Source organism: Dipodomys ordii, unplaced genomic scaffold (assembly GCF_000151885.1).
Source record: "Dipodomys ordii isolate 6190 unplaced genomic scaffold, Dord_2.0 Scaffold73, whole genome shotgun sequence".
In the NCBI taxonomy this organism is placed as follows: Eukaryota; Metazoa; Chordata; class Mammalia; order Rodentia; family Heteromyidae; genus Dipodomys; species Dipodomys ordii.
Genome location: NW_012267289.1, coordinates 696,553 through 717,592, shown reverse-complemented (window position 1 = coordinate 717,592; position 21,040 = coordinate 696,553). Strand labels below are relative to the sequence as shown.

The 21,040-nt window shown below is 32.9% G+C and overlaps 1 protein-coding gene across 1 annotated transcript in view; it reads left to right on the top strand.

The window, feature by feature from the left end:
• Positions 1–21,040, top strand: part of Gbe1 (glucan (1,4-alpha-), branching enzyme 1) — a 207,985-nt gene that overhangs the window by 88,246 nt on the left and 98,699 nt on the right. The window contains exons 4-6 of the mRNA XM_013024170.1: positions 12,985–13,110; positions 14,288–14,423; positions 16,615–16,705. Coding sequence (XP_012879624.1) covers positions 12,985–13,110; positions 14,288–14,423; positions 16,615–16,705 — 353 coding nt within the window. The remainder of the gene's footprint in view (positions 1–12,984; positions 13,111–14,287; positions 14,424–16,614; positions 16,706–21,040) is intronic.

Below are 21,040 nucleotides of genomic sequence, written 5' to 3'. Positions count from 1 at the left end.
TTGCCAGATCCTTCTTCATAAAGAGAAGGCTCCCATGAAAGTTACTTGAGGCTAATAATTTAAATTACATTAAAAATCTAAAGTAATACATATTTAAAAATAACATTCATTATAGGTTAGAGTTACCAGACAATTCTCTCCTCCTGGTCTAATTAATTTGATTTTTTTTCCTTAAAGGAGTAAATGGTAAAGTCAGTATGGTTTAACTTGTTCACTGTGGGTTTAGCAGTGCTTATGTTCTATAGACTTAGGAGATGAGGCAATGTAGGCCTATACTAAAGCACAAAACATTCATGCATGTACAGTGAGCATATATACTTTTTAAGATGCTTAACTTGAATAGAAAAAATAATCATTTTAAAATACGAGATATTACTTGTAGTTACATGGATGAATCAAAACTCCCTAGGAATAGGCACATCTTTTTATCTTCTGCTAGGGATCCTATCCAGGGGCTTGCATAGAATTGACACGTGCTCTACTGTTGACTTATATGCCCCCCTGAATGAGGGAAACCCCCCTGAATGAGGGAAACCTTGCAGCTCGCAACTAGCATGCAGCATGCTGTGGAAGCTATCTATGCATTTATTTTTAATTTGTTAACCATTATAGCCTTTCACATAACTTAGTATTTTCAAAGGGTCCGCCTTCTATTAGTCTCCCCAAACTGCAAAGCTATAATTCTTTTACTTATTATTTTTGTCTTTCTTTATCTGTCTCATTCAATCAGTCAAGAAGTCTAGCTGATTTTACTTTTGTAGGCTCTTTTTGAATATTGTTTTTTTCATTTTTAGTTCAGGTCTGTATTGCCTCTTACTGAAGTACTTGAGTGACTTTTTCATTCCAGTGTTGAAGATGATGGTGGTAGATGGTTATTTAAAACCATGTGCTCCTTGTAAGAAAGTTGTCTGTTGCAATAACACAGTTATGCTCAAAGATAGTTATCCACCATCCTCGTGGCAAAAGGAGGCTCTGTGTATTAAGCAGCTCTTGATGATTCTGATTTAGGCATAAGACGAAAACAGATATCCACACTTAGAAATAAGTAAATCAAATAAAAATAGTGAAACTCAGTTTTAGGAGATTACAAGGAAGAGAACCTTCATATAAGAAAATGAAAATTTAAGCAGTAGAAAGTGAAGAATATTAAAACAAATAGAAATTACATTAAGGAGTTTAATAGCAAAGACATTGTCAAGCACTAGGTTCTTAAGCCATATTATAAGAACAAACTGTAATGACTTGTATCATTGGATCATTTTCAGCTTTTAACAGGATCTTCATAAATTCATTAGGTAGGATATCATTAGGTAGGATATGTAATATATTGAACAAATAGAGGGCCAACCATTAAATACTATATGGTAAATTAGCAGTGGCCAAACAAAACCCAAAATGTGTTTTTATTTATATAAGCCAGTATTTCTAAACCTGATCTTTTATTGACATGCTTTAATAATTTACATACTCCTAGAATTTACATATGTTTTATTATTCTATTATCAGATAGTTCCTTACTACCTCTGCCTGTTTTTTACACTATATATGTGACTCTTTCCTCTGCAATTTATGGGCTATGTTGAGTCTGAGGAAATAGTAGTAATCAGGTATCTTAAATCCTATTTTAAATGTGTGGAAACTGGGTGATTTTTGCCACATGCTGATTAAGAGAAAGAAACAAACCATCTATTTTTAACTGTAATTACATAACAAGTGGGTAAAAATGTTTGTTAAATAGCACCTTGAATAATTAGGTATCCTTCCTCAGCTGATTTTGCTTGCATGCATTTCATTTTTATATGGATATGTTTGAATGTAGAACCTGTTATCATTTAATACTCTTCCAAGATGTACTTCTCAGGACATAATGTTGCTTTTCTACTTGATTTAACATCTGGCATTTGTTGCTAATACTCCTTTCTTCATTAGAATGTCTTATTTTTACCTCAAATATCTTCTCTGTTTTGAGCTTTTCATTCATTTGTTAATTTCCTTTTAATTAATTTAGAAGCTAAATCCTATTCTTACCTTTTTTCTTTCAAAAATGAAGTACAGTTTTTAAGGTTTGAGTTAATTTATGAAGTTTCACAGCATTTTTTCAGTAAAGAAACACCAAATATGACACTCAGTATTCTAATATTTAATAATTATGCAAGAGATAAATGGCAATTTTCAAATAATCACAACCTATATATTTTAGTTAGTTAAGTGTAACATCTGTGGTTTTCCTGTATTCTGTAGGTTTTTTTTTTAAAATGAAACCTCTCTGATATGTGTGTCATATTGTGAGCTATATAAAGGCGTTGAAATGCTTCCATTTTATTATCAGACATAATGATCGTTTCCATAGATTACCTGGGATTTTTCTGGAGACAAGATCTCTCTCTAGGTAGACCACACTGTCCTGGGAATTTGTGATCCTCCTGACTCAGTTTCTCAAGTACAGGGGCTAACTGTGTAATTTAAGGAATTAATTCACAAGCAAAAATAAACATATAATTCACAGGGTTTTCCCTAAAATCATCTTCTTTCAATAACTCCGTAAGTTATGTATTTGAATATAGCACGTTCGTGTCAAATGGCTTTTTGTGGCCGTGGAGTTAGAGCGCCCTCTTTTGGAATGCTATAGCATGGCATTTCCATTAAAGATTAAATTGTTTTCATGATTTCAAGTTTACTAGTGTTGTGGGCATATGAAAGTAAAAGTCCACACACCCCTTTGCATAGTCTTTATTTAGACGTTTATAATATTAACAAACATGTAAAACTTCCACATACATGTACCTACACTTTTCTTTAGACATGTGCATAACTATGGGCATTTGTTAGCTGCATCAAAGAAAACAATCTTCATTGTTATTAAAAGAGTACCACTGGGGCTGCTTTGTAACTGCCATATGTGTAATTTGGAGTTATAAAAGCAAAATTTTATTAATAAATATGCAAGAAATGAGAAATGTAGCATTTCTCGGCCATCAATGGCCTGCCTTTCCCCTCATTGTGGGTAGTTTTTGTGGGTGTACTTCCGGTCTTTTTGTAAGCATTCATGGACTCTCATTTCACCTTGCCTCTTTTCCTCTGTGTATTGGTATGTCATTTTGCCTACTTAGTATGTCAAAGACATACTATGATTGTCTTACTTGAATTGGCATTGTTCCCTGCTTTAACAAATGGATGCCTACCAAATAGAAACTAGCTGATAACCTTTTTCTTACAAAGTAATTTCATCATAATGTCTTTAAATTACTTAAAACCAAGTTTTCACCTGCGCTGTGGTTGCTTTGAAGAAAGTTTCCTTTTCCTATCCTTTTTCATTTTCTGCATGTGGATCATAGAAATGCTATTCATATCAAGCTGCTAAATGTTTAACAGTGTTCAGTGGTCTTGATGAATATGATCTACATAGGTTTAAGTTTTCATTTTTATTTATTATTATTGTTTTTCCAGTATTGGAGGTGGTAAATTCAGAGCTTGATACCAGGCTTTAAAATGTTTTGTTTTTAAATTTTCCTGTTATGGTTGGCTGTTCCATGGCCTGGCCCTGGTTTGTAATTAGCTGAATAGAGTTTTACAGACTTTTCGACTGGGCTCGACTTGATCCTCTATCCTCCATGTCTTCAGTGGTAACTAGCATTGCAGATGTGAGAAAGGAATGCCCAGCTCTGTTTAGTTTTTACATTGTTCTCTTGTAAAGTTTCCATTACAATATGAACGACATACACTTTATGTTTAAAGAGTTTTAATTTAAGCATTAAAAGTATGCCAGCATTATATTAAATGTCATGTAAAAGGAAAATGCTTGTCAGAGTTAACTATAGGTTACTTTATTCTACCAAATATTGTGTCTAATTCCAATCTGGCAATTCTTAATTAGTATGCTTAATCTTCATAAATTACATTCAGAATTTAATCATTTAATTAGCATTCTTTAAGAGACTGATAATATTACTTCAGTCTACAAAAACCAAATGAATATAGTACAGCATTTATCTGTATGTTACTATTGTGACATTGGTTGTGTGCCGCTTTTACATTTTCAAATATCTACTTAATAAATGAATTAGAATGTCATGAAATGTTATAAATTGGTGAATATAGAGATAATGGACATTGTATTTTGCCTTTGTAAATGACAGTGTCATTGACATTTGCATATTTATATTAAACTGGATTTACTGTAATTATGCTAAACATGATAAATCATAATGGCCAATTAATTCTATGTCATTGATTTAAGTTACATTCACAAACCATCATGTTGAGAGGTTTGAAGGAATAATAATAATGATATAGTAACCCATAATGTGTTGGGCTTGTAATTACAGGAAATGATCTTTATAGATCATTTTTTGGCCATTGTTTCAGACCTGTATGATGTATGTAAAAACAACACTGTTGTCACAAGTAAATCAACAAACTTTCTGGCAAATGGAAAATTTTAATATGGGCAAGTTTAATAAGTATTATTGATTAATACAATTGTAATCTGTCATATAAACAGTCTTTTATTTTACAGTAGTTATAAAGTATCCATAAACATTGTTTCTCAGCTGAGCCACCACACTTTTTCTTCCTGAAATGTGAGCTCATTCTTAATAATTGCATCAACATAACTTTAACATCTGAAGAAATTAGTTCTGTAGATATTTTCTTTCCCCCCAAATTCTCTGGTTCTTTAGACCTACCTCTTTCCAAATTTAAGAGGCTCTCGTGACCTACATGGTATGTCTTTTACTTATTCATTTTGATATCCCTAATTTTTCTATTTTTGTCTATTTTGTATTTTTAAGGTCTCCATTCCAGTCAATCCAGATTCTATCTCCTGCTTTTCTTCCTGTGAATCTATTTTTCTACTATCAATATACTTCAATAGTGAAATTTCTCATATTCTAGATTTGTGTTTTCTTTTACAGTCATGCCCTGGGTGTACAAAGCATCTTCTTGTGTTTGCTGGAGAGTACTGCTTCGAATCTGTTTAGATACACATAATCTCCTTTCTCCATCTTCTCTGTCTCCTGACAATTTAGTGCCAATATCTGTTTTCTTCTTATGTGATAATCATTATAAAACATACATTTAAAAGTAGGAGTTTGAAGCCAAATTAAAGTGAAAGAGTATTTTTCCCATAGAAGACAATTTTTTATACTTATTTCTCATGAAGAAGCTGATTTTGAGTATGTATCTAATTGTGTATATAGAAGTATATGTAGAAATTAGGAACATTATCAAGTAATTAATCCTATAAAAGTAATTGCTGTCCTTTACTTTCCTGTTCTCTGAGTCTCAAGAAATAGTGGCATTTTATTGGATTAAGATCATTTATGATTCTTAGGTAAAAATGATTGATTCCTGTATGATGTCTTCCATGTACTACTTTATTCTAGATCATGCACAAGAACTTCTCGTAGAAAGAAACCTAGCTCAAAGAGAGTGAGGAAAATATGAATTTAATCTCCAAATTCTCTTACCACAAGGCATTTCTTTCAGGAGTATCACTGGCTAGCAGGAAATCTACTATAACTTGGAAATAAGTATCCTAAATTGATTTCTAAAAATATAATATCAATAGAAAGTCATCTAAATTTTATAACATTAAAGTGATAGCAATTTTTTTTACTAAATATTTAATCTTTTCCAATTTTTTTCCCATAAAACATGCATTTCTGTAGTATACATCCTATAAAAATGTTGTCGTTTTCAGTGGATGGGTTAAAACTACAGAGAATACTGAGACCCTCGGAGATTCATGGTGTTCTTTTATGAATTCATTCCCACATATTGTTGGAAAATTTCGGTATGTGAATGATGTGAGGTTGAAGTATATTCATGACTATGCTTAGGATAAATTTCTGTATCAACATGGTTAGATTCAGTGAGACAGCTTAAGTTAATAAAGAGATTTATATTTATTAAGGGTATTAACGGTACAAAACATATAGTATGGAAAATTAAAAAAAACTGAATTATTGTTAAAATATAAAAAATAAATTTATTTTAGAAAATATAGTCCCTGTAACCCTAGCATTCATTTTCTTTGCTGTGTGATGTTTCTTTTTACAAAGTAAAATCTTCTCATCTTACTGCTACAATGCTGGTGCCTTTAGCAGTCTTTTCTTTTTCTTTCTTTTACCTAGCTTTTACCCCCTTGGCATTAGTCCACAGATCACAGAAATCTGTCAAGGCTAACAGGTATGTTTGTGATGATTAGAAGTAGGGTTCAGGCATGTTTACTTTATAAATAGATTTCTCAGTTGTTCTCATTCATTGCCTATCTAAGGTTGAATTCAATTGCCAAAAACATACAAAAATTAAAATTGTATTACTGTATTTAGTGAAAAAGTGTTCATATTCTAATCTTGTACACACATATAAATCAATCTCAATTCGTGTTAATTTTGTTTAGACTACAAGTGAGGGTATAATACATTTGATTTAAGAATGTTGAGGAATGTTTAATTTTATTTTATTGTAAAGATGCTGTACCCAGAGGTTACAGTTAGGTAAGGTAATGAGTATGAGTACGATAATGAGTACATTTTTTTGTCAAGCACTGTTATCCCTTCCTTCATTTTGCTCCTACTATCCCTTCCCTCCCGGACCTCCCCAATCCCTCCCCCACCCCCCAATCCCTCCCCCCCACCCCAGAAGTTGTAAAATTGGTTTCCAACATAGTGTCTTGTGAGTGTCAATGTTGCAATGGATCATCCTGTGTATTTGTTTCAGCATTTTGTTATTCTCCTACCCCTCCCCAGATTAAATAAATGTATAAACAAGATGCGGGGTACCAAAATTAAATAGAGTTGTGGAAATTTCACTCTTTATAAATATTAGTTTCTATTTGACCCCTTGATATGTGAACACTGGTTCTATAAAGTCTCTAAATTTATTAGATTTTTTCTTGTACATAGGTACTTATGAAATATCTTCCTTTATGATCTTTTTTGTTATCCTTAATGATAACAGGTTTTAAATATGATTATGTCTGAAGAACTGAAATTTTTCCTATTTGTATTTAGAAACATGCTTTTGTTTTTACTACAAATTATATAGGCTTTTTAAAAAGAAAACTTTTATGTAACCTTTCATCTTTTAATACTATACCAGAAGAGTATTAAAAAGGAAAAGTTAATATTTTGTGATGGTTTATGTGGGTATTATATTTGCTTATGTTTAATAAAATATTTGTATTCTGACCAAGTGTCATCAATTAATAATTTATAAAGGTATGTCTATAGGAAATAACCTTTTTTATTATGGCAAAGTACATACTGTACAGCCATTTTAATGATTTAAACATTTACATTTAAGCTGAGCTCTTTTTATTGAATATGACACTTAAATATATGTTAAATGTTAAAATCAATGTTTAACTGTCTCCAATTTAAATTTTATTTTTCTCTTTCCAGTTTGTCATCTTTACTAATCTGAAAATGCCAATAGTATTAAGTTTTTCCCATATGATTCAGTGTGTCCTTTTCAGGAAAATTAGCAAAAATGATTTTCAGATAATCTTCTGTAGTTTACATTCAGCTATAGGCCACTGTATATTGTCATGAATAAATCTTGTTCCTTTCACAGAAATCTAGTGGGATATTTCTTCATTTGAATTTTATCAGTTTTACCAATTTAAGTTTGTTCATTGCTTTTTCCTCTTCTTTATTGGGCTTCTTGCATTTGCAGAGCTAACTTTATGTTTTCTGCACAGATTCTTTTCTGTCTGGGTGAGTCAGGGCCTCCTTTATGCTTATTGTTTAAATACAGTGGAAGTAGGAAGGATTAAATTGAAGAACTTCATCATAAAGATCCTGTTATTTTCCGCCATTCCTTCCCATCATCAGTGCTTCAATCTCTATCAATTCTTGACCATCTTCTATAACTAGACACATGCTACGAAAGTCATAAAACACCAATTGACAAGAAGTCATCCAGTACATATGTACAACTATTTCTCAAATATTGTGTTCATTATCCATTGTCTAAGATATGGTACATTTCATTACTTTCTCCTTGAATGGGTCTAACTCTTTTCCTTATTAAAGTTAGTCCTTATCTATCTGCAGTTATATTTTTCCTGACGTTATCTACTTCAGGGAAATTCAGATCTTTTAAAGAAAAAAGTGATAGTACTAAAGTTATTATATTGAGACTTTAATTTGTAAGGAATATTAGAATATTCAGGCTTCAGAAACATTCTCATCTTTAAATTTAACTGTATGCTTGATTAGTTTAATCTCAATATGCATTTACCATATATTGTGTTTGCATATATATTTAACACAGCAATATTATATATAAATGAAATTAGTAGTACGTAATCACATCTGTTCAACATGTATACATTAAGTATATAATGTCTTCTCAAAAGGCCTTATGATTTTTAGAATAATGTATTCAGTATCCAGTCTTCTTCTAAGATCGAATTACTTCTTTGGCTCCACTCTCTACCTTTCCCCCCACCCCCATTGAAATAACCCTTACAGTGATTGCTTAGGAATCATACCCTTTCCTTCAAATGATTCAGTTTATCTACAGATAGACTTCTGTAATTATACTTAATAATATATTTTAAAAACTTTCAACTCACCTTATGATACTGTCTCCTTTATCCAATCACTTCTAAGAATACTTCTTGAATTTTTTTATTGGCATTATACCAGATTATAACTCTGTTTACTTAATAGAATTCTAGCCTTCACTGCACATGGATGGGTCTCTTTGAAGCACACTTTTCAGTAATGAAAACACACTGATTTTTTCCCCTTTTCATAGCTTTTTTCTTTTATTACTATATTGATCTTTCAATATCTTGGACCTTTAAATCCTATATTTTTATATCATGGGTAATTCATTTGTTTTCTAGCCTAAGACACCTAATCAATCTTTACCCTATTACAGCATTTCAACATTGTTCCTGTTCTTTTGACTTAGAAGTAGTTATTCTCAGTAGGTATTGCTCAGGGATATCATTTTCAATCCCTGCTTCCTAAATCTCAAATAATCCCTTAGGATTCTTTTTTCCTTTTTCATAGTTACCTCCTTTTATCAGGTTTTGTTCAGGTAATGTACTTGAAATGAAGCAAACACTTTATCAGTTCTGGTTAGTTGTTTCTTTATTTCTTTAAAGATTTGACTCAGTAGAGAGACAAAGAAGGAAAAAAAATACAGTTGTAATACTTTTTAACTAGGCTAGAAGATTGGGGAACTGCTTTTAAACCCTAAGGGATAATAATTCTTTTTATAGTCAGAGAAGCATCTGTCTTTCTAAGTCATTCTAAGAAAGAACCTGCTTTTAGAAGAGGCAACTACTGATCCTTATTTATTTCCTTTAGAAAATATTCTGCAGTTTATTCTCTCCCGAGTGTAAGTTTTATAGCAATGAATGTGTATGTGTATAATTTTTTTTACTAATTTTACACCAAATCAAAGTAGCTTTGAATAATATATTTCAAAATCTACCTGTTTTTGTTCTATACTTTGTTATTTGTTATGCCAAAATTTAGTATAATTTGATCTCATCCTCATTAACGACACAGTAAATATTATTTTTCCTAACCATAATATACTTAGTCTTCTTTTAGAGGAGGTTTTTTAAAAGTTGACATTTGTTATCAAAATCTTTTCACTGTTCTTATTCAAGTTGTTCTTATGGATTCTACTTTGAAAAAGTTAAAGCAAAAGGAAATCGAACTATGATGGAATGTTTTAAAATAAGAAACACTGTACAAAGCTAAAAAAATCGGAACTAATGAAAATTCATTAAAAGGTTATTGCTTTGGAAATCCAACTGACGCTTTTCTTTATTCAGTTAAGCTACTAGCAGAGATGTCTTCTTTTTTTTTTTTATGATGCCCATTGTTCCATACAGAAGAACTGAAGGGGCTTAATCTAATCATTTATTCTTTTTCCACCTCCCTCAATCCCATTTCTCATTGTAGATATAAATGGCATGTCAATAGATTTATGTGTGTGTGTGTGTGTGTGTGTGTGTGTGTGTGTGTGTGTATGGCTTAGATAAGGTTATTTAGTTAATAAAAGTTAAGAATTAAGTTATGAATTAAGTAGGGTGGAAATCTTTAAAATGTGAAATTCTAGTACCCATATGAAACTACCAGAAAATTAAAATAGTTTTAAGATTAAAAATTTATGTTTATTTGGTATTTGTGGTAGGCTTAATAAATAAACACACATTGTCAATGATAGCCCAAATATAACCTAAATTCTTGCAGTTGTAATAGTCAATCATATTCATTTTAATAAAACTTTATGCAGAATGTGGTTATTTCTATGTCAGGGTTTATTACTATTAGAAAACTGCCTTGATAATTTTATTTTTTGTTTTATTCCCTCAGTTATGAAATATACACTTAATGATTACAATTAAATACCTCCTAATATCAAGGAATCTTTCTGGCTTTACATTTCCTGATTTGAAAATCCCATATGTGATTACTTGTTTGATGTTGTAATCTGTGCCTATAATCACAATGTGGGAGTTGGAAAGGAAGATTTGTACTTTGAGATCAGTTTAGGTACTACAAAGGGAGAGAAAACAAAACAACTATAGAAATAAGATTTTTTTCATTAAGCATTAATTTCATGTTATTTAATTTCATGTGCTATTTAGTGACTAGTTTTATCTCTGTTGAATGAAGCAAATATATCAGGCATTAGATATCACGTTCTCTGTCAAATGGTGACACACACCTGTATATCAACACTAAGGAGGCAAGAAAGGAAGATCTTGAGTTCAGGTCTAGCCCGGGTTAGACCTGTCTCAAAATTATAAAAATTAAAAATTAAAATGAAGAACAGCAGCACAACAAACCTCAAAATTAATACAAGGAATAAGAAAACAAAAAATTATTATACTTTTCCATTTTGGAAAGTTATAGTAGTTGTATCACATTAAAAATAACAGGTTTTATTTAATCCTTGGGAATAATTTTGTGTGTATCAGTACTGAAGGCTAGTCTTCTAATCCTGAAATGTGGCAATGTTTATTTTAATGTGTTTTTTGTGTTTTTCTAAGAATTATCTTATTTAATGAGGGCCACTTAGTTTTTGATTGATGTTTTTCTACTTTTTTGAGTTGGAAACGAAGATAATATAAAATGTACGAATAAGACATCTTATTAATATAGCCTTATCTTTAAACTCTGACATGGTTAATGTTTCAGTATATTCCACTTTATTCTCTGAGAAGTGATTGCTTCCATATTTTTTTTTCCTTATGGACATGTTAGCTTAATTATGGCTGCTACCTAAATTTGTAGGCTTTAAATAATAGACTTTTTTTTTCTTGAGCAGTATTGGAGTTAGAAATTAGAAGTTAGAAATTATTGGGATGTTTTCAGGATTCCACCTAATCTTGGTGCTTTAGGGAAGAAACTGTTTCTTGACCCTTCTAGCTTCTGTTACACTCACTTTCCTTGGTGAGTGTCTGGGTCATTCACCATTCACCCTTCCTTGGTCACATTGCCTTCTTCTCCTTTCTCCAAGTGTAGTTCTCTTTGCCTCTATGATATATGGTATTTCTTTCTCTGCCCTGTCGCCTCCAGAATAAACTATAAGTTCTTCATTTTCAAGATCCGAAGGAAGTGTTCAGAAACATTGGAGTAAGGAAGCATCGGTATCCATGTTTAGTTCTTGAAAATTCAACCACTCAGGGATTTTCGAACATTTGGCACCTTTCTTATCTCACTTAATAAATGAATCATACAGCTCTTTTGTAATCAAGTAAAGCATGAATGTGAAAGTCTTTTCTAATTTATAAAGTTTTACACATGTTTAATTTTCCGGAATGCTTGAGTTTTTTGTATTAACAGAGATAGACTGAAGAATGTTCTCTCAATGCCTTAGATCCTAATTTCGCTTTTAATCTCAATCTGCTTTTAGAAAATGTAGTGGAAAATGCAACAATGAGAAGTACAAGTCGTTATGTTGAAAACGAACTTTACAACTTTGGTGGGGGGGCAGGGAGGATTGGGTGGGGAGGCAGGGGGAGGATGGGAAGGGATAGGAAGGGGAAACAAAGGAGGAGGCTACAATGCTTGATAAGAAATGTACTGATTATCTTGCCCATGTAATTATAACCCCTCTGTACAGTATTTTCACATTAAAAATAAATAAAAATTTAAAAAAATTCCAGCATTAAAAAAAAACCAACCCTACAATCTTAATCACTGGAAAAAATCTCTTGCCATGTCTGTGTAAATTAAAAATCTGATATGTAGGCTAAATCTATCATGGTGGTTTCAGTAAAACGTTTTATTTTGAATTTTTCTTTTGCTATTGAAAACCATAAACATATAAGGATGGTTAATAAAAAATATTTCATTTTATATAGTAGAGGATTTTTAGTAAAAGAAGTTCAGAATTGATGGGAAAATTTCCAGTCATAGAAATTCCTAGAGAATCATAATGTATTTTTCTAAGAATTATCTTATTTAATGAAGTCACTTCATTAAATTCATGCTGTAATTATATTTTCTTAATAGTCAATGAGAAATCAATGTCCTTAAAATTTAGATATATTATTTTCTGTTTTCTTTTTTCTATCTTTGTGTGTGTGTGTGTACGCACACATGTGTGCACATACACACACAGTATGCTGATCTTGGGACTTGAAGTAGGGGCCTACTTTCTGTCCTAGAGGGCTTTTTTTTTCAAGACTCTATCACTTGAGCCACATCTCCACTTCTGGCTTTTTGGGGGAGAATTTTTTTGGAGCTAAGAGTCTCACAGACTTTCTTGCCCAATCTGACTTCAAAGTACAGTCCTTAGATCTTAGCCTCCTCAGTAGCGATGATTACAGGCATGAGGCACCAACACCCATCCTCCATTGCATATGTTCTTCGGGGACACACAGTGGCATGTTGATTTGGATTCTTCACTTCTTCCTTTCTTAGTATTTCAATGCTCATTATGGGCTGTGTTAGAATCCTTCAATCACTTTGTAGCAATAATATCTTATTCTCTTTTTAGGTGGTGATCACAAGTAAAAGTGGGGAGATCCTGTATCGTATTTCACCATGGGCAAAATATGTGGTTCGTGAAGATGGTAATGTGAATTATGATTGGATATACTGGGACCCTGAGCACCCATATAAAGTAAGAACAACGAATCTTTTTTTTTTTTCCTTTTTTCTTTTTGTCAGTTGTGGGGCTTTAACTCTGGGCCTGGATGTTCCTCAGCTCTTCAGCTCAAAGCTAGGGCTATACCACTTGAGCCACAGCACTACTTCCAGTTTTCTGCTGGTTAATTGGAGAGAAGAGTCTCAGACTTTCTTGTCCATGTTGGCTTTGATTCTCAGATCTCAGCCTCCTGAGTAAATAGGATTACAGGCATGAACCAGCACCCTGCAACAAATCTTTAAATAAATGTGTTTTCCACTATTTCTAGGAAAATAAATTTTTACTTTGTAACCTTAAAAGTATTGTTAAATCTCTCTCCTCACCACTGGTTTACTTCTTTACATCCTAGTGTTCCTCTTATATGCATATCTATGTTTGTCATTGGTAGCCAGTGAAATATAGAAGTAAGCAAGTAAGCTTTTGTTTTAACATGTGTTTGAGGAGAGGGAAAACATAGCAAATTTCTACATACTCTTCTATAAGAAGTGATTTTTTGTTTTTCCCTTGAATTCAGAACCTAGATGCTGTCCCTAAGTGCTTTTGCTCAAGACTAGTATTCTAGCATGATTCATAGCTACACTTCCCACTTTTTTTTAGTAGCTAATTATAGAGGAGTCTCAGACTTTCTTGGCAGCTGGTTTCAAACCATAATCCTCACATCGCTGCCTCCTGAGTAGCTATAATTACCGGAATAAGCAACAAGTGCCCTGCTGACTAATTTGCTTTTTAAAGCTACTGTCTCTGATTTATCAGATTTTCAACTCAATAATATTTCTTACTATCAGAATTTTGAAGCAAGATCAGTGTCCACAGGAAAGGAAATTTGGATGGCTATCTCATAAATGAATTAATTGGAACTTTTATGACTGTGTTGTTACAAAATGTGGCATGTATCTTAGAAGTCATTTTTTGGTCTTAAAAATTGTTGGAGCTCATTAAAAAATGTTTTCAGTCTGATAGTTATTAATGCATTTCTTTTCCTTGAAAACTTATTCTAAAGAACAAAACAAAACAGAACCAATAGAACCTCTTCAATAATAATACATGAACACTGCATGTTTTCTTTTAAAACGTCCATTAAAAACCCTTAAAACAAATTTTTTGAATACCTAAGTTCTTTTTTTAATTCTAAGTTTAATTTTATATTCTGCAGTTTCAGCATTCTAGACCAAAGAAGCCAAAAAGTCTCAGAATTTATGAATCTCATGTGGGAATATCTTCTCATGAAGGAAAAATAGCTTCTTACAAACATTTTACATGCAATGTACTACCAAGAATCAAAGAGCTTGGTAAGTAATAACTGTGATTTTTATTCAGATAAAAATTTAATGAGTCTCTTCTTCTATTAGAAAAGCTAATTACAAGTGTCTCTTTTTTTGTTAAGAGATTAAATATGTAATAGAAATGCATTTTATTTTAGGCTCCTCAAATTACTCTGTAATAGCGATAGCATAGAAAAGAGAAATGGATTAAGATAGAGCATAAAAATTCAAGATATTATTCCAATTTCAATTTTAAGTAATATGAACTGATGGCTTCTAAAATTGTAGATAAATATATAAGCATAATTACTTTTCTACAGAAGATAACTTTTACTAATCAAAGTGGCCATTGATTATAGCCTGTTCATTTTAGTGGCGTAGAGAAGAAGCGGTATATTTGTAAGATACCTGGGACTCATTTTCAAACTAAGTCATTGTTTAGGTCTGGATGACTTACTTAACAGACATTTATAAATAACCTTCAATATTAGGCATATAGTGAGAAAAAGTCATGTGTTAGAGTGATATAGAATCTGTTCTCATCAGAATAATAATGAGAATTAATAATATATTGATGAATTGTTGATTCAGAACATACTTCGTTATTTTTCTTTTTATAGTTAAAATTTCCAACAGCACATTTTATGTCTGCTTCAAAGTCTAAGCAGGCAGATGAAATACATTTAACTATATTACTTCTGCCAAGGGGCTCATGTTTTGGAGGATAGTTTAGCTTAGTGTTCTTAGAAAGTGAATAAATCCAATTAGGATTAATTATATAAAAGTTAATATTGAAAGTACAAAAGTATGTTTCATCATAAGAATATATATTGCACAATAAAAAACTATAAGTTCTAAATTTTATGATATTCTTGATTTATGCAATATGAACAAGTTTCTGTAGCAATATTTCTATTAGTGTCAGTAGAATTAACGTAAACTATTTTACAATAAAGTAGCAATTACTAGTAACTTCTCACTAGATAATGAAATTATGGAAGAATATATTCTCCCTTTAAAAGAATAAATCACTAATTCAGAGTATGAATTTGTAATTGTTTCAGTATTAATAGTACACTGAAGCTTGGGTATATGGAACTATAAAATAAGAACCAAAGCCGGGTGCCGGTGGCTTATGCCTGTAATCCTAGCTACTCAGGAGGCTGAGATCTGAGGATCGTGGTTCTAAGCCAGCCTGGGCAGGAAAGTCCATGAGACTCTTATCTCTAATAAACTACTGGAAACCGGAATTGGTGCTGTGGCTCAAGAGGTGGAGAAGGGAGCTCGCCTTGAGCTGAAGAGTACAGGGACAGCACCCAAGCCCAGAGTTCAAGCCCCATGACCAAAAAAAGAAAAAAAGAAAAAAAAAGAAAGGAAGGAAGGAAGAAATTTGCCACTTTTGTTTGTTTACAAGTACATTTATATATTTAAGTAAATTGAAGAATTTATGAATCATGCAAACCTTATGAATCATGAAGCTTATATGAATGTGTCATTGAAATAGAATATTAAAGATGTTTTTCAAGTAATTTTAAAATATTTCAAATGTATAACTGTCTCTATAATTTATCTCTGTCTATAATTTATGATTCAGTGTTGTATATTTTAAAAATACATTACTTGCTTTTTGCCTCACTTTCTTTAGTGTTAGAGCAAAATATATTTGGATAGAGAAAGGGTGGTGATATATGTGTATATGTATCTCTGTGCACACATTCAACTTCAGAGCAATTTTATAGGTGCAAAACAAAGGGGAAACTAGAAACATTAATACAGACTGTAGGAGGCTATTTGCGTAAAATGAATGCAGTGGGATTTTTTGTGTTATATGGTAAAAATGACTGACATATGAACAAAATAGGTCTTATGTTATAGGATCTGTTTTATTTTTTCTATTCTTCACTATGGATATTACAAGTGTAAGTGAAGTTTTAGCATATGCAGATTTCCATCTTTAATATTCTGAAGCCAAATTAAGTGTAAATTTACATATCGTTTATTGCTTGTTAAAAGGAAGACATTTCAAATAGCTAGTCAGACTGTAACTCTAAAAGACTAAATGTCCAATTTTGTGTTAGAAGGTCAGACATGTAAATGCTGTTAAGCCGTAGAACTTTTCAAACTAATCAGAGCTTTTGCTTGTTAGGTTTATGTCTTTAGAACATGCTTTTTTTCCCATTACTTTTTTACAGTGTGACTTTGATTTTTGCCTATACAGGATACAATTGCATTCAATTGATGGCTATCATGGAGCATGCATACTATGCCAGTTTTGGGTATCAAATAACAAGCTTTTTTGCAGCTTCAAGGTAAAATACAAGTCTTTAATTATAATTATATTGATTTTATTTTGACCAAAAGTGTAAATAAAATGAATTTTAACATTTTACATATTATTTTGTATCCCATTTTATGTCTACTAAACTCAGTAGAAGCTAGATTTTTTTTATTGTAAAGATACTGTACAGAGAGATTACAGTTACATGAGTAAGGTAATAAGTTACATTTCCTATCAAGCATTGTTATCTTCTCCTTTGTTTTTCCCCTACCATCCCTTCCCTTTCCACCTCCCCAACTCCTCCCATCACCCCTGAAAATACAGTGTCTTGTACATATCATTATTACAATGGCTCAACCTGTATCCTTGTTTCAGCATTTTGTTATTTCCCTTCCTCTCCCCAAATTAGAAAAATGTGTATACAAGATGAGGGCACAGGACTGGGAAGGTGGCTCAGTGGTAGAGTACTTGCCTTGCATGCATGAGGCCCTGGGTTTGATTCCTTAGCACCACATAAGCAGAAAAATAAAAAAAGCTGGAAGTGGTGCTGTGGCTCAAGTGGTAGAGTGCTAGTCTTGAGCTGAAGAGCTGAGGGACAGAGCCCAGGCCCAGAGTTCAGGCCCCATGACTTGACCCCCCCCAAAAAAAGATGAGGGCACAGGAATCAAATACAGTGAAAATAGGAGTTATAACATGGGGAAAGAACATACAAAAGAAACAAAAAAAATCACATAGTACATTAAAAACAATAGCAGCAACCAAGATAAAACGTGTTGTGTCCCTATCTTGGGGTTCATCTTATATGGTCATATGGTCATATGTACATAGGTTTTGACCTTTTCTGCTTGAAGCTAGACATTTTCTTATACCAAGTTTATAAGACTCTCCATTCTCTAGCTTAGAGATTGGCCCTGATTTAATATCACTTTTCATGGTATAACTTCTAATAAATAATTCTCTCAAAAAACAGTAATCATTTGTGTACCTGCAGAAACATTTATATGTTTTGAGATCCATGATTTAGTCAAAAAATTTTGTCTTATGGAAACCATTATTGAAACAGCTCATTCCATTTTGTGGAGAGATTGACCCAAGTACAAACTTCACTAAAAAATGTTTGATAAAGATCTGAATCTCTAGGGCAGAAGGATCTGAGAAGCCCTTTGCTGTTATGGCAGAGTTGTTCATATGTGACAACAAACTCAACAAATCCAGCATTGTTTTGTGGATACAGTATGATGGTAGGCATTACTTCACATATGGTTTAGTATACACACTAATCCAGTAATCATACATATTATGATTTCTACTGGTACAGAAAATTTTGTTACAGTATTATGAAGCTAGATGTTTGTCCAGTTTAGATTAGATCTGAACCAATATTAGAAGTGAGATCCAAAACATGATTATATTAGCTAGAGGAAAGGAAAGGTAGGTCTTTTCAATAACATTTCAGATAGAAAAAAGATACCCAAGTAGTTATCTAATTATCTTTTTAAGTCCTTGTTGTCCAAATTCTACACTTGCGTTCTTTCTTGAATTCTTTACTACAGACAACCTGTCTGTTTTCTGAAAATGTTTTTCTTGGGGACACTGATGACTTTCACAATTCAAATATAATAAGCACAGCTTATATGAATGACTAACACTATTTAGCACAATTGTCTTCCTTAATGTTTTTTTCTGTACTTGACATCTTGAACATTATAATGACTTTTTATATTGCCAAGCCTACTGGTTCTTATTCTTTATTTCCTTTGCTCTCCTTCAGCTTCTTTTGCACTTAATATTGGACCTTCCATTACTCAATCCTAGTTTCCATTCTGTTCTGTGTGCATCCATACTTAGAGCTTTAGTATACTCTCCTAAGCCACCTCCCAAATTTAAATTTCCAGTCCTGATTCGTGTGTGTGTGTGTGTGTGTGTGTGTGTGTGTGTGTGTGTGTGTGATAGCTAATGCATATCTTCAATATAGTATTTCCCAAATTGAATTCTTTATCTTATTTTCTAATCTCCATTTTCTTTAGTTCAACAAATAATGTTTTCATCTTCTAATTGTACAAGCCAAAATCTTGGCATTATACTTTGTATTCCATTTCAGTATCTACACTCTAGCTATTATAAAACCCCACCATCTGCTACTTCAGATTATATCCCAGATCTGGCTACCCACCTGCCCTTACTACTACTACCCAAGTAAAATTTTCTTTTCTTTTACCTGGTTATTTCAGTAGCTCTATTTGGTCTTTGGTTTTTCTTGTACTAGTTCTCCTTTGCTGTTACACCCTCAGTTCAAATGTCTGTTTTCTGCATCATGACCAGAGTAATAATTTTAAGGTGAAAACCATAGCAGTGTCTTTTTTCATAACTGTGTCTCTTATGGATGGAAAGCTATAAGTCTAATATTGGCTCTGAAGTTTGCATTGATCTGGGTCTTGTAAAGCTTTATAGATTCACATCTTTCCTTCTTGACCACTCTACTCCAGCTCCTCTATCCTGGTGGCTGTTCTTCAAGTGCTCTTAGCTTATTCCTTCCCCTGTGCACTGTACCTGCTATTCCTTCTTCTCTAATATTCCTTGAGCTATCCTTATCCCTTTCTTTTCTTGCCTTACTTTTTGTGTTTTACTCAAATATTGCCTTTTCTCTGAAACTTTCTAGTGAATCTATTTAAAATAGAATACCTCACTTTTATGTTTTATTTTTTGTGCCAGTCTTGGGCCGTTCACTCCAGGCATGACCACTATCTTTGAGCTTTTATACACAAGGTCAGCACTCTATTACTACAGCTCCACTTAGGGCTGCTTGGTGATTAACTAAAGATAAGACTCTCATATGCTGCTCTGCTTGGGTTGACTTTGAACCACAATTCTCTGCTCTCAGTTTCCTGAGTAGTCAGGATTATAGGTATGAGCCACCAGCATCCAGAAGTTTGCCTTTCTACTAGGTTTTTTCCCCTTGGCACTATTAATTCTGTGTATTATTTCATATATTTTGCTCATTTGTCTCCTAATCATAATATACATTTCACAAGAACAGCGATACTTATATTGCTTATTGCTGAATCTTCAGAAAATAGGAAAATTTATGTCTCATGGTATGTAATTCACGAAGCATTTGATAAACAAATGGGGGTGCTGGAAATGTTGCTCAGGTAGTAGAGTGCCAGCTAGTGAGCAAAAGCATCAGATATCCAGTTAAATTCCAGTCTCAGAAAGAAAGAGAGGGAGGGGAAAGAAGGAAAAAAGGAAGGAAGGAGCTGGGTGTTGGTGGCTCAAGCCTGTAATACTAACTAATCAGGAGGCTGAGATCTGAAGATGATGATTCAAAGCCAGCCCGGGCAGGAAAAGCCATGAAACTCTTATTTTCACTAAGCCACCAGAAAACCAGAAGTGGTGCTGTGGTTCAGGTGGTGGAGCCCTAGTCTTGAGCTGAAGAGCTGAAGGACAGCGCCTAGGCCCAGAGTTCAAGCTCCATGACTGGCCAAAAATAAAAAATAAAAATGAGGAAGGAAGAAAGCAAAGAAGGAAAGGAGAGAGGGAGCAAGGGAGCGAAGGAGGAAGGAAGAAAGAAGGAAGAAAGGAAAGAAGGAAGGAAGGAAGGAAGGAAGGAGTGAAACTTTAAGGTTACTCATTGATTGAATATGTAGTTAAGTAAGTAGAAACAAAGAGTATGTGGTTGAAATAAAAAGAGAATTGTAAAATCTTATAAGACAAGATAATGTTATTGAAAGTTGCCAGAAAGTAGAGTGTGCATTTGGCTGTAATAAGAACTTTATCCTGATGATCAGAGCCCTGTATAGTTTGTAGTAGTAGAGGATGTCAGGACTTTTTTTACATTTTGAAAATAGAGCTCCTGCTGCTAGGTAGAGTACCCCATCAGGAGACTTGCTTTTTACTAAGTACTTCGTGGTTTCACACCGGAGCACACTGTGACAAGCCCCTGCTGGCAAGGAGCATTCTAGTGAGGTAGAGCCATAAACAATTAAGAAGGAGAGTAATTATTTATTTAAGGGGCAGAGTTGATATAGGGACAGCTTTAGTGTGTGGAGATTTTACATAAGATAAATAGAAACCTTGTTGATTTTTTTTTAATTACATGTAGATTAGGAGACTTATTTTTGCCTATACTGGGGTTTGAACATAGGGATTTGTGCACACCAAGCGAGGAGTCTTCCTTTTGGGCCACATTTCCAGCCCTTGTTTGCTTTTGTAATTTTTTAGATAGGCCTTATCCATTTGCCCAGCCAATATTAGACTGTGATTCTCTTAAGTATGCTTCTTACATAGCTGAGATGTTATGGGTGTACTACCGTGCCTAGCTTGTTCTTTGGGATAAGGTCTCACTAACATTTTTTGCCTAGGCTTA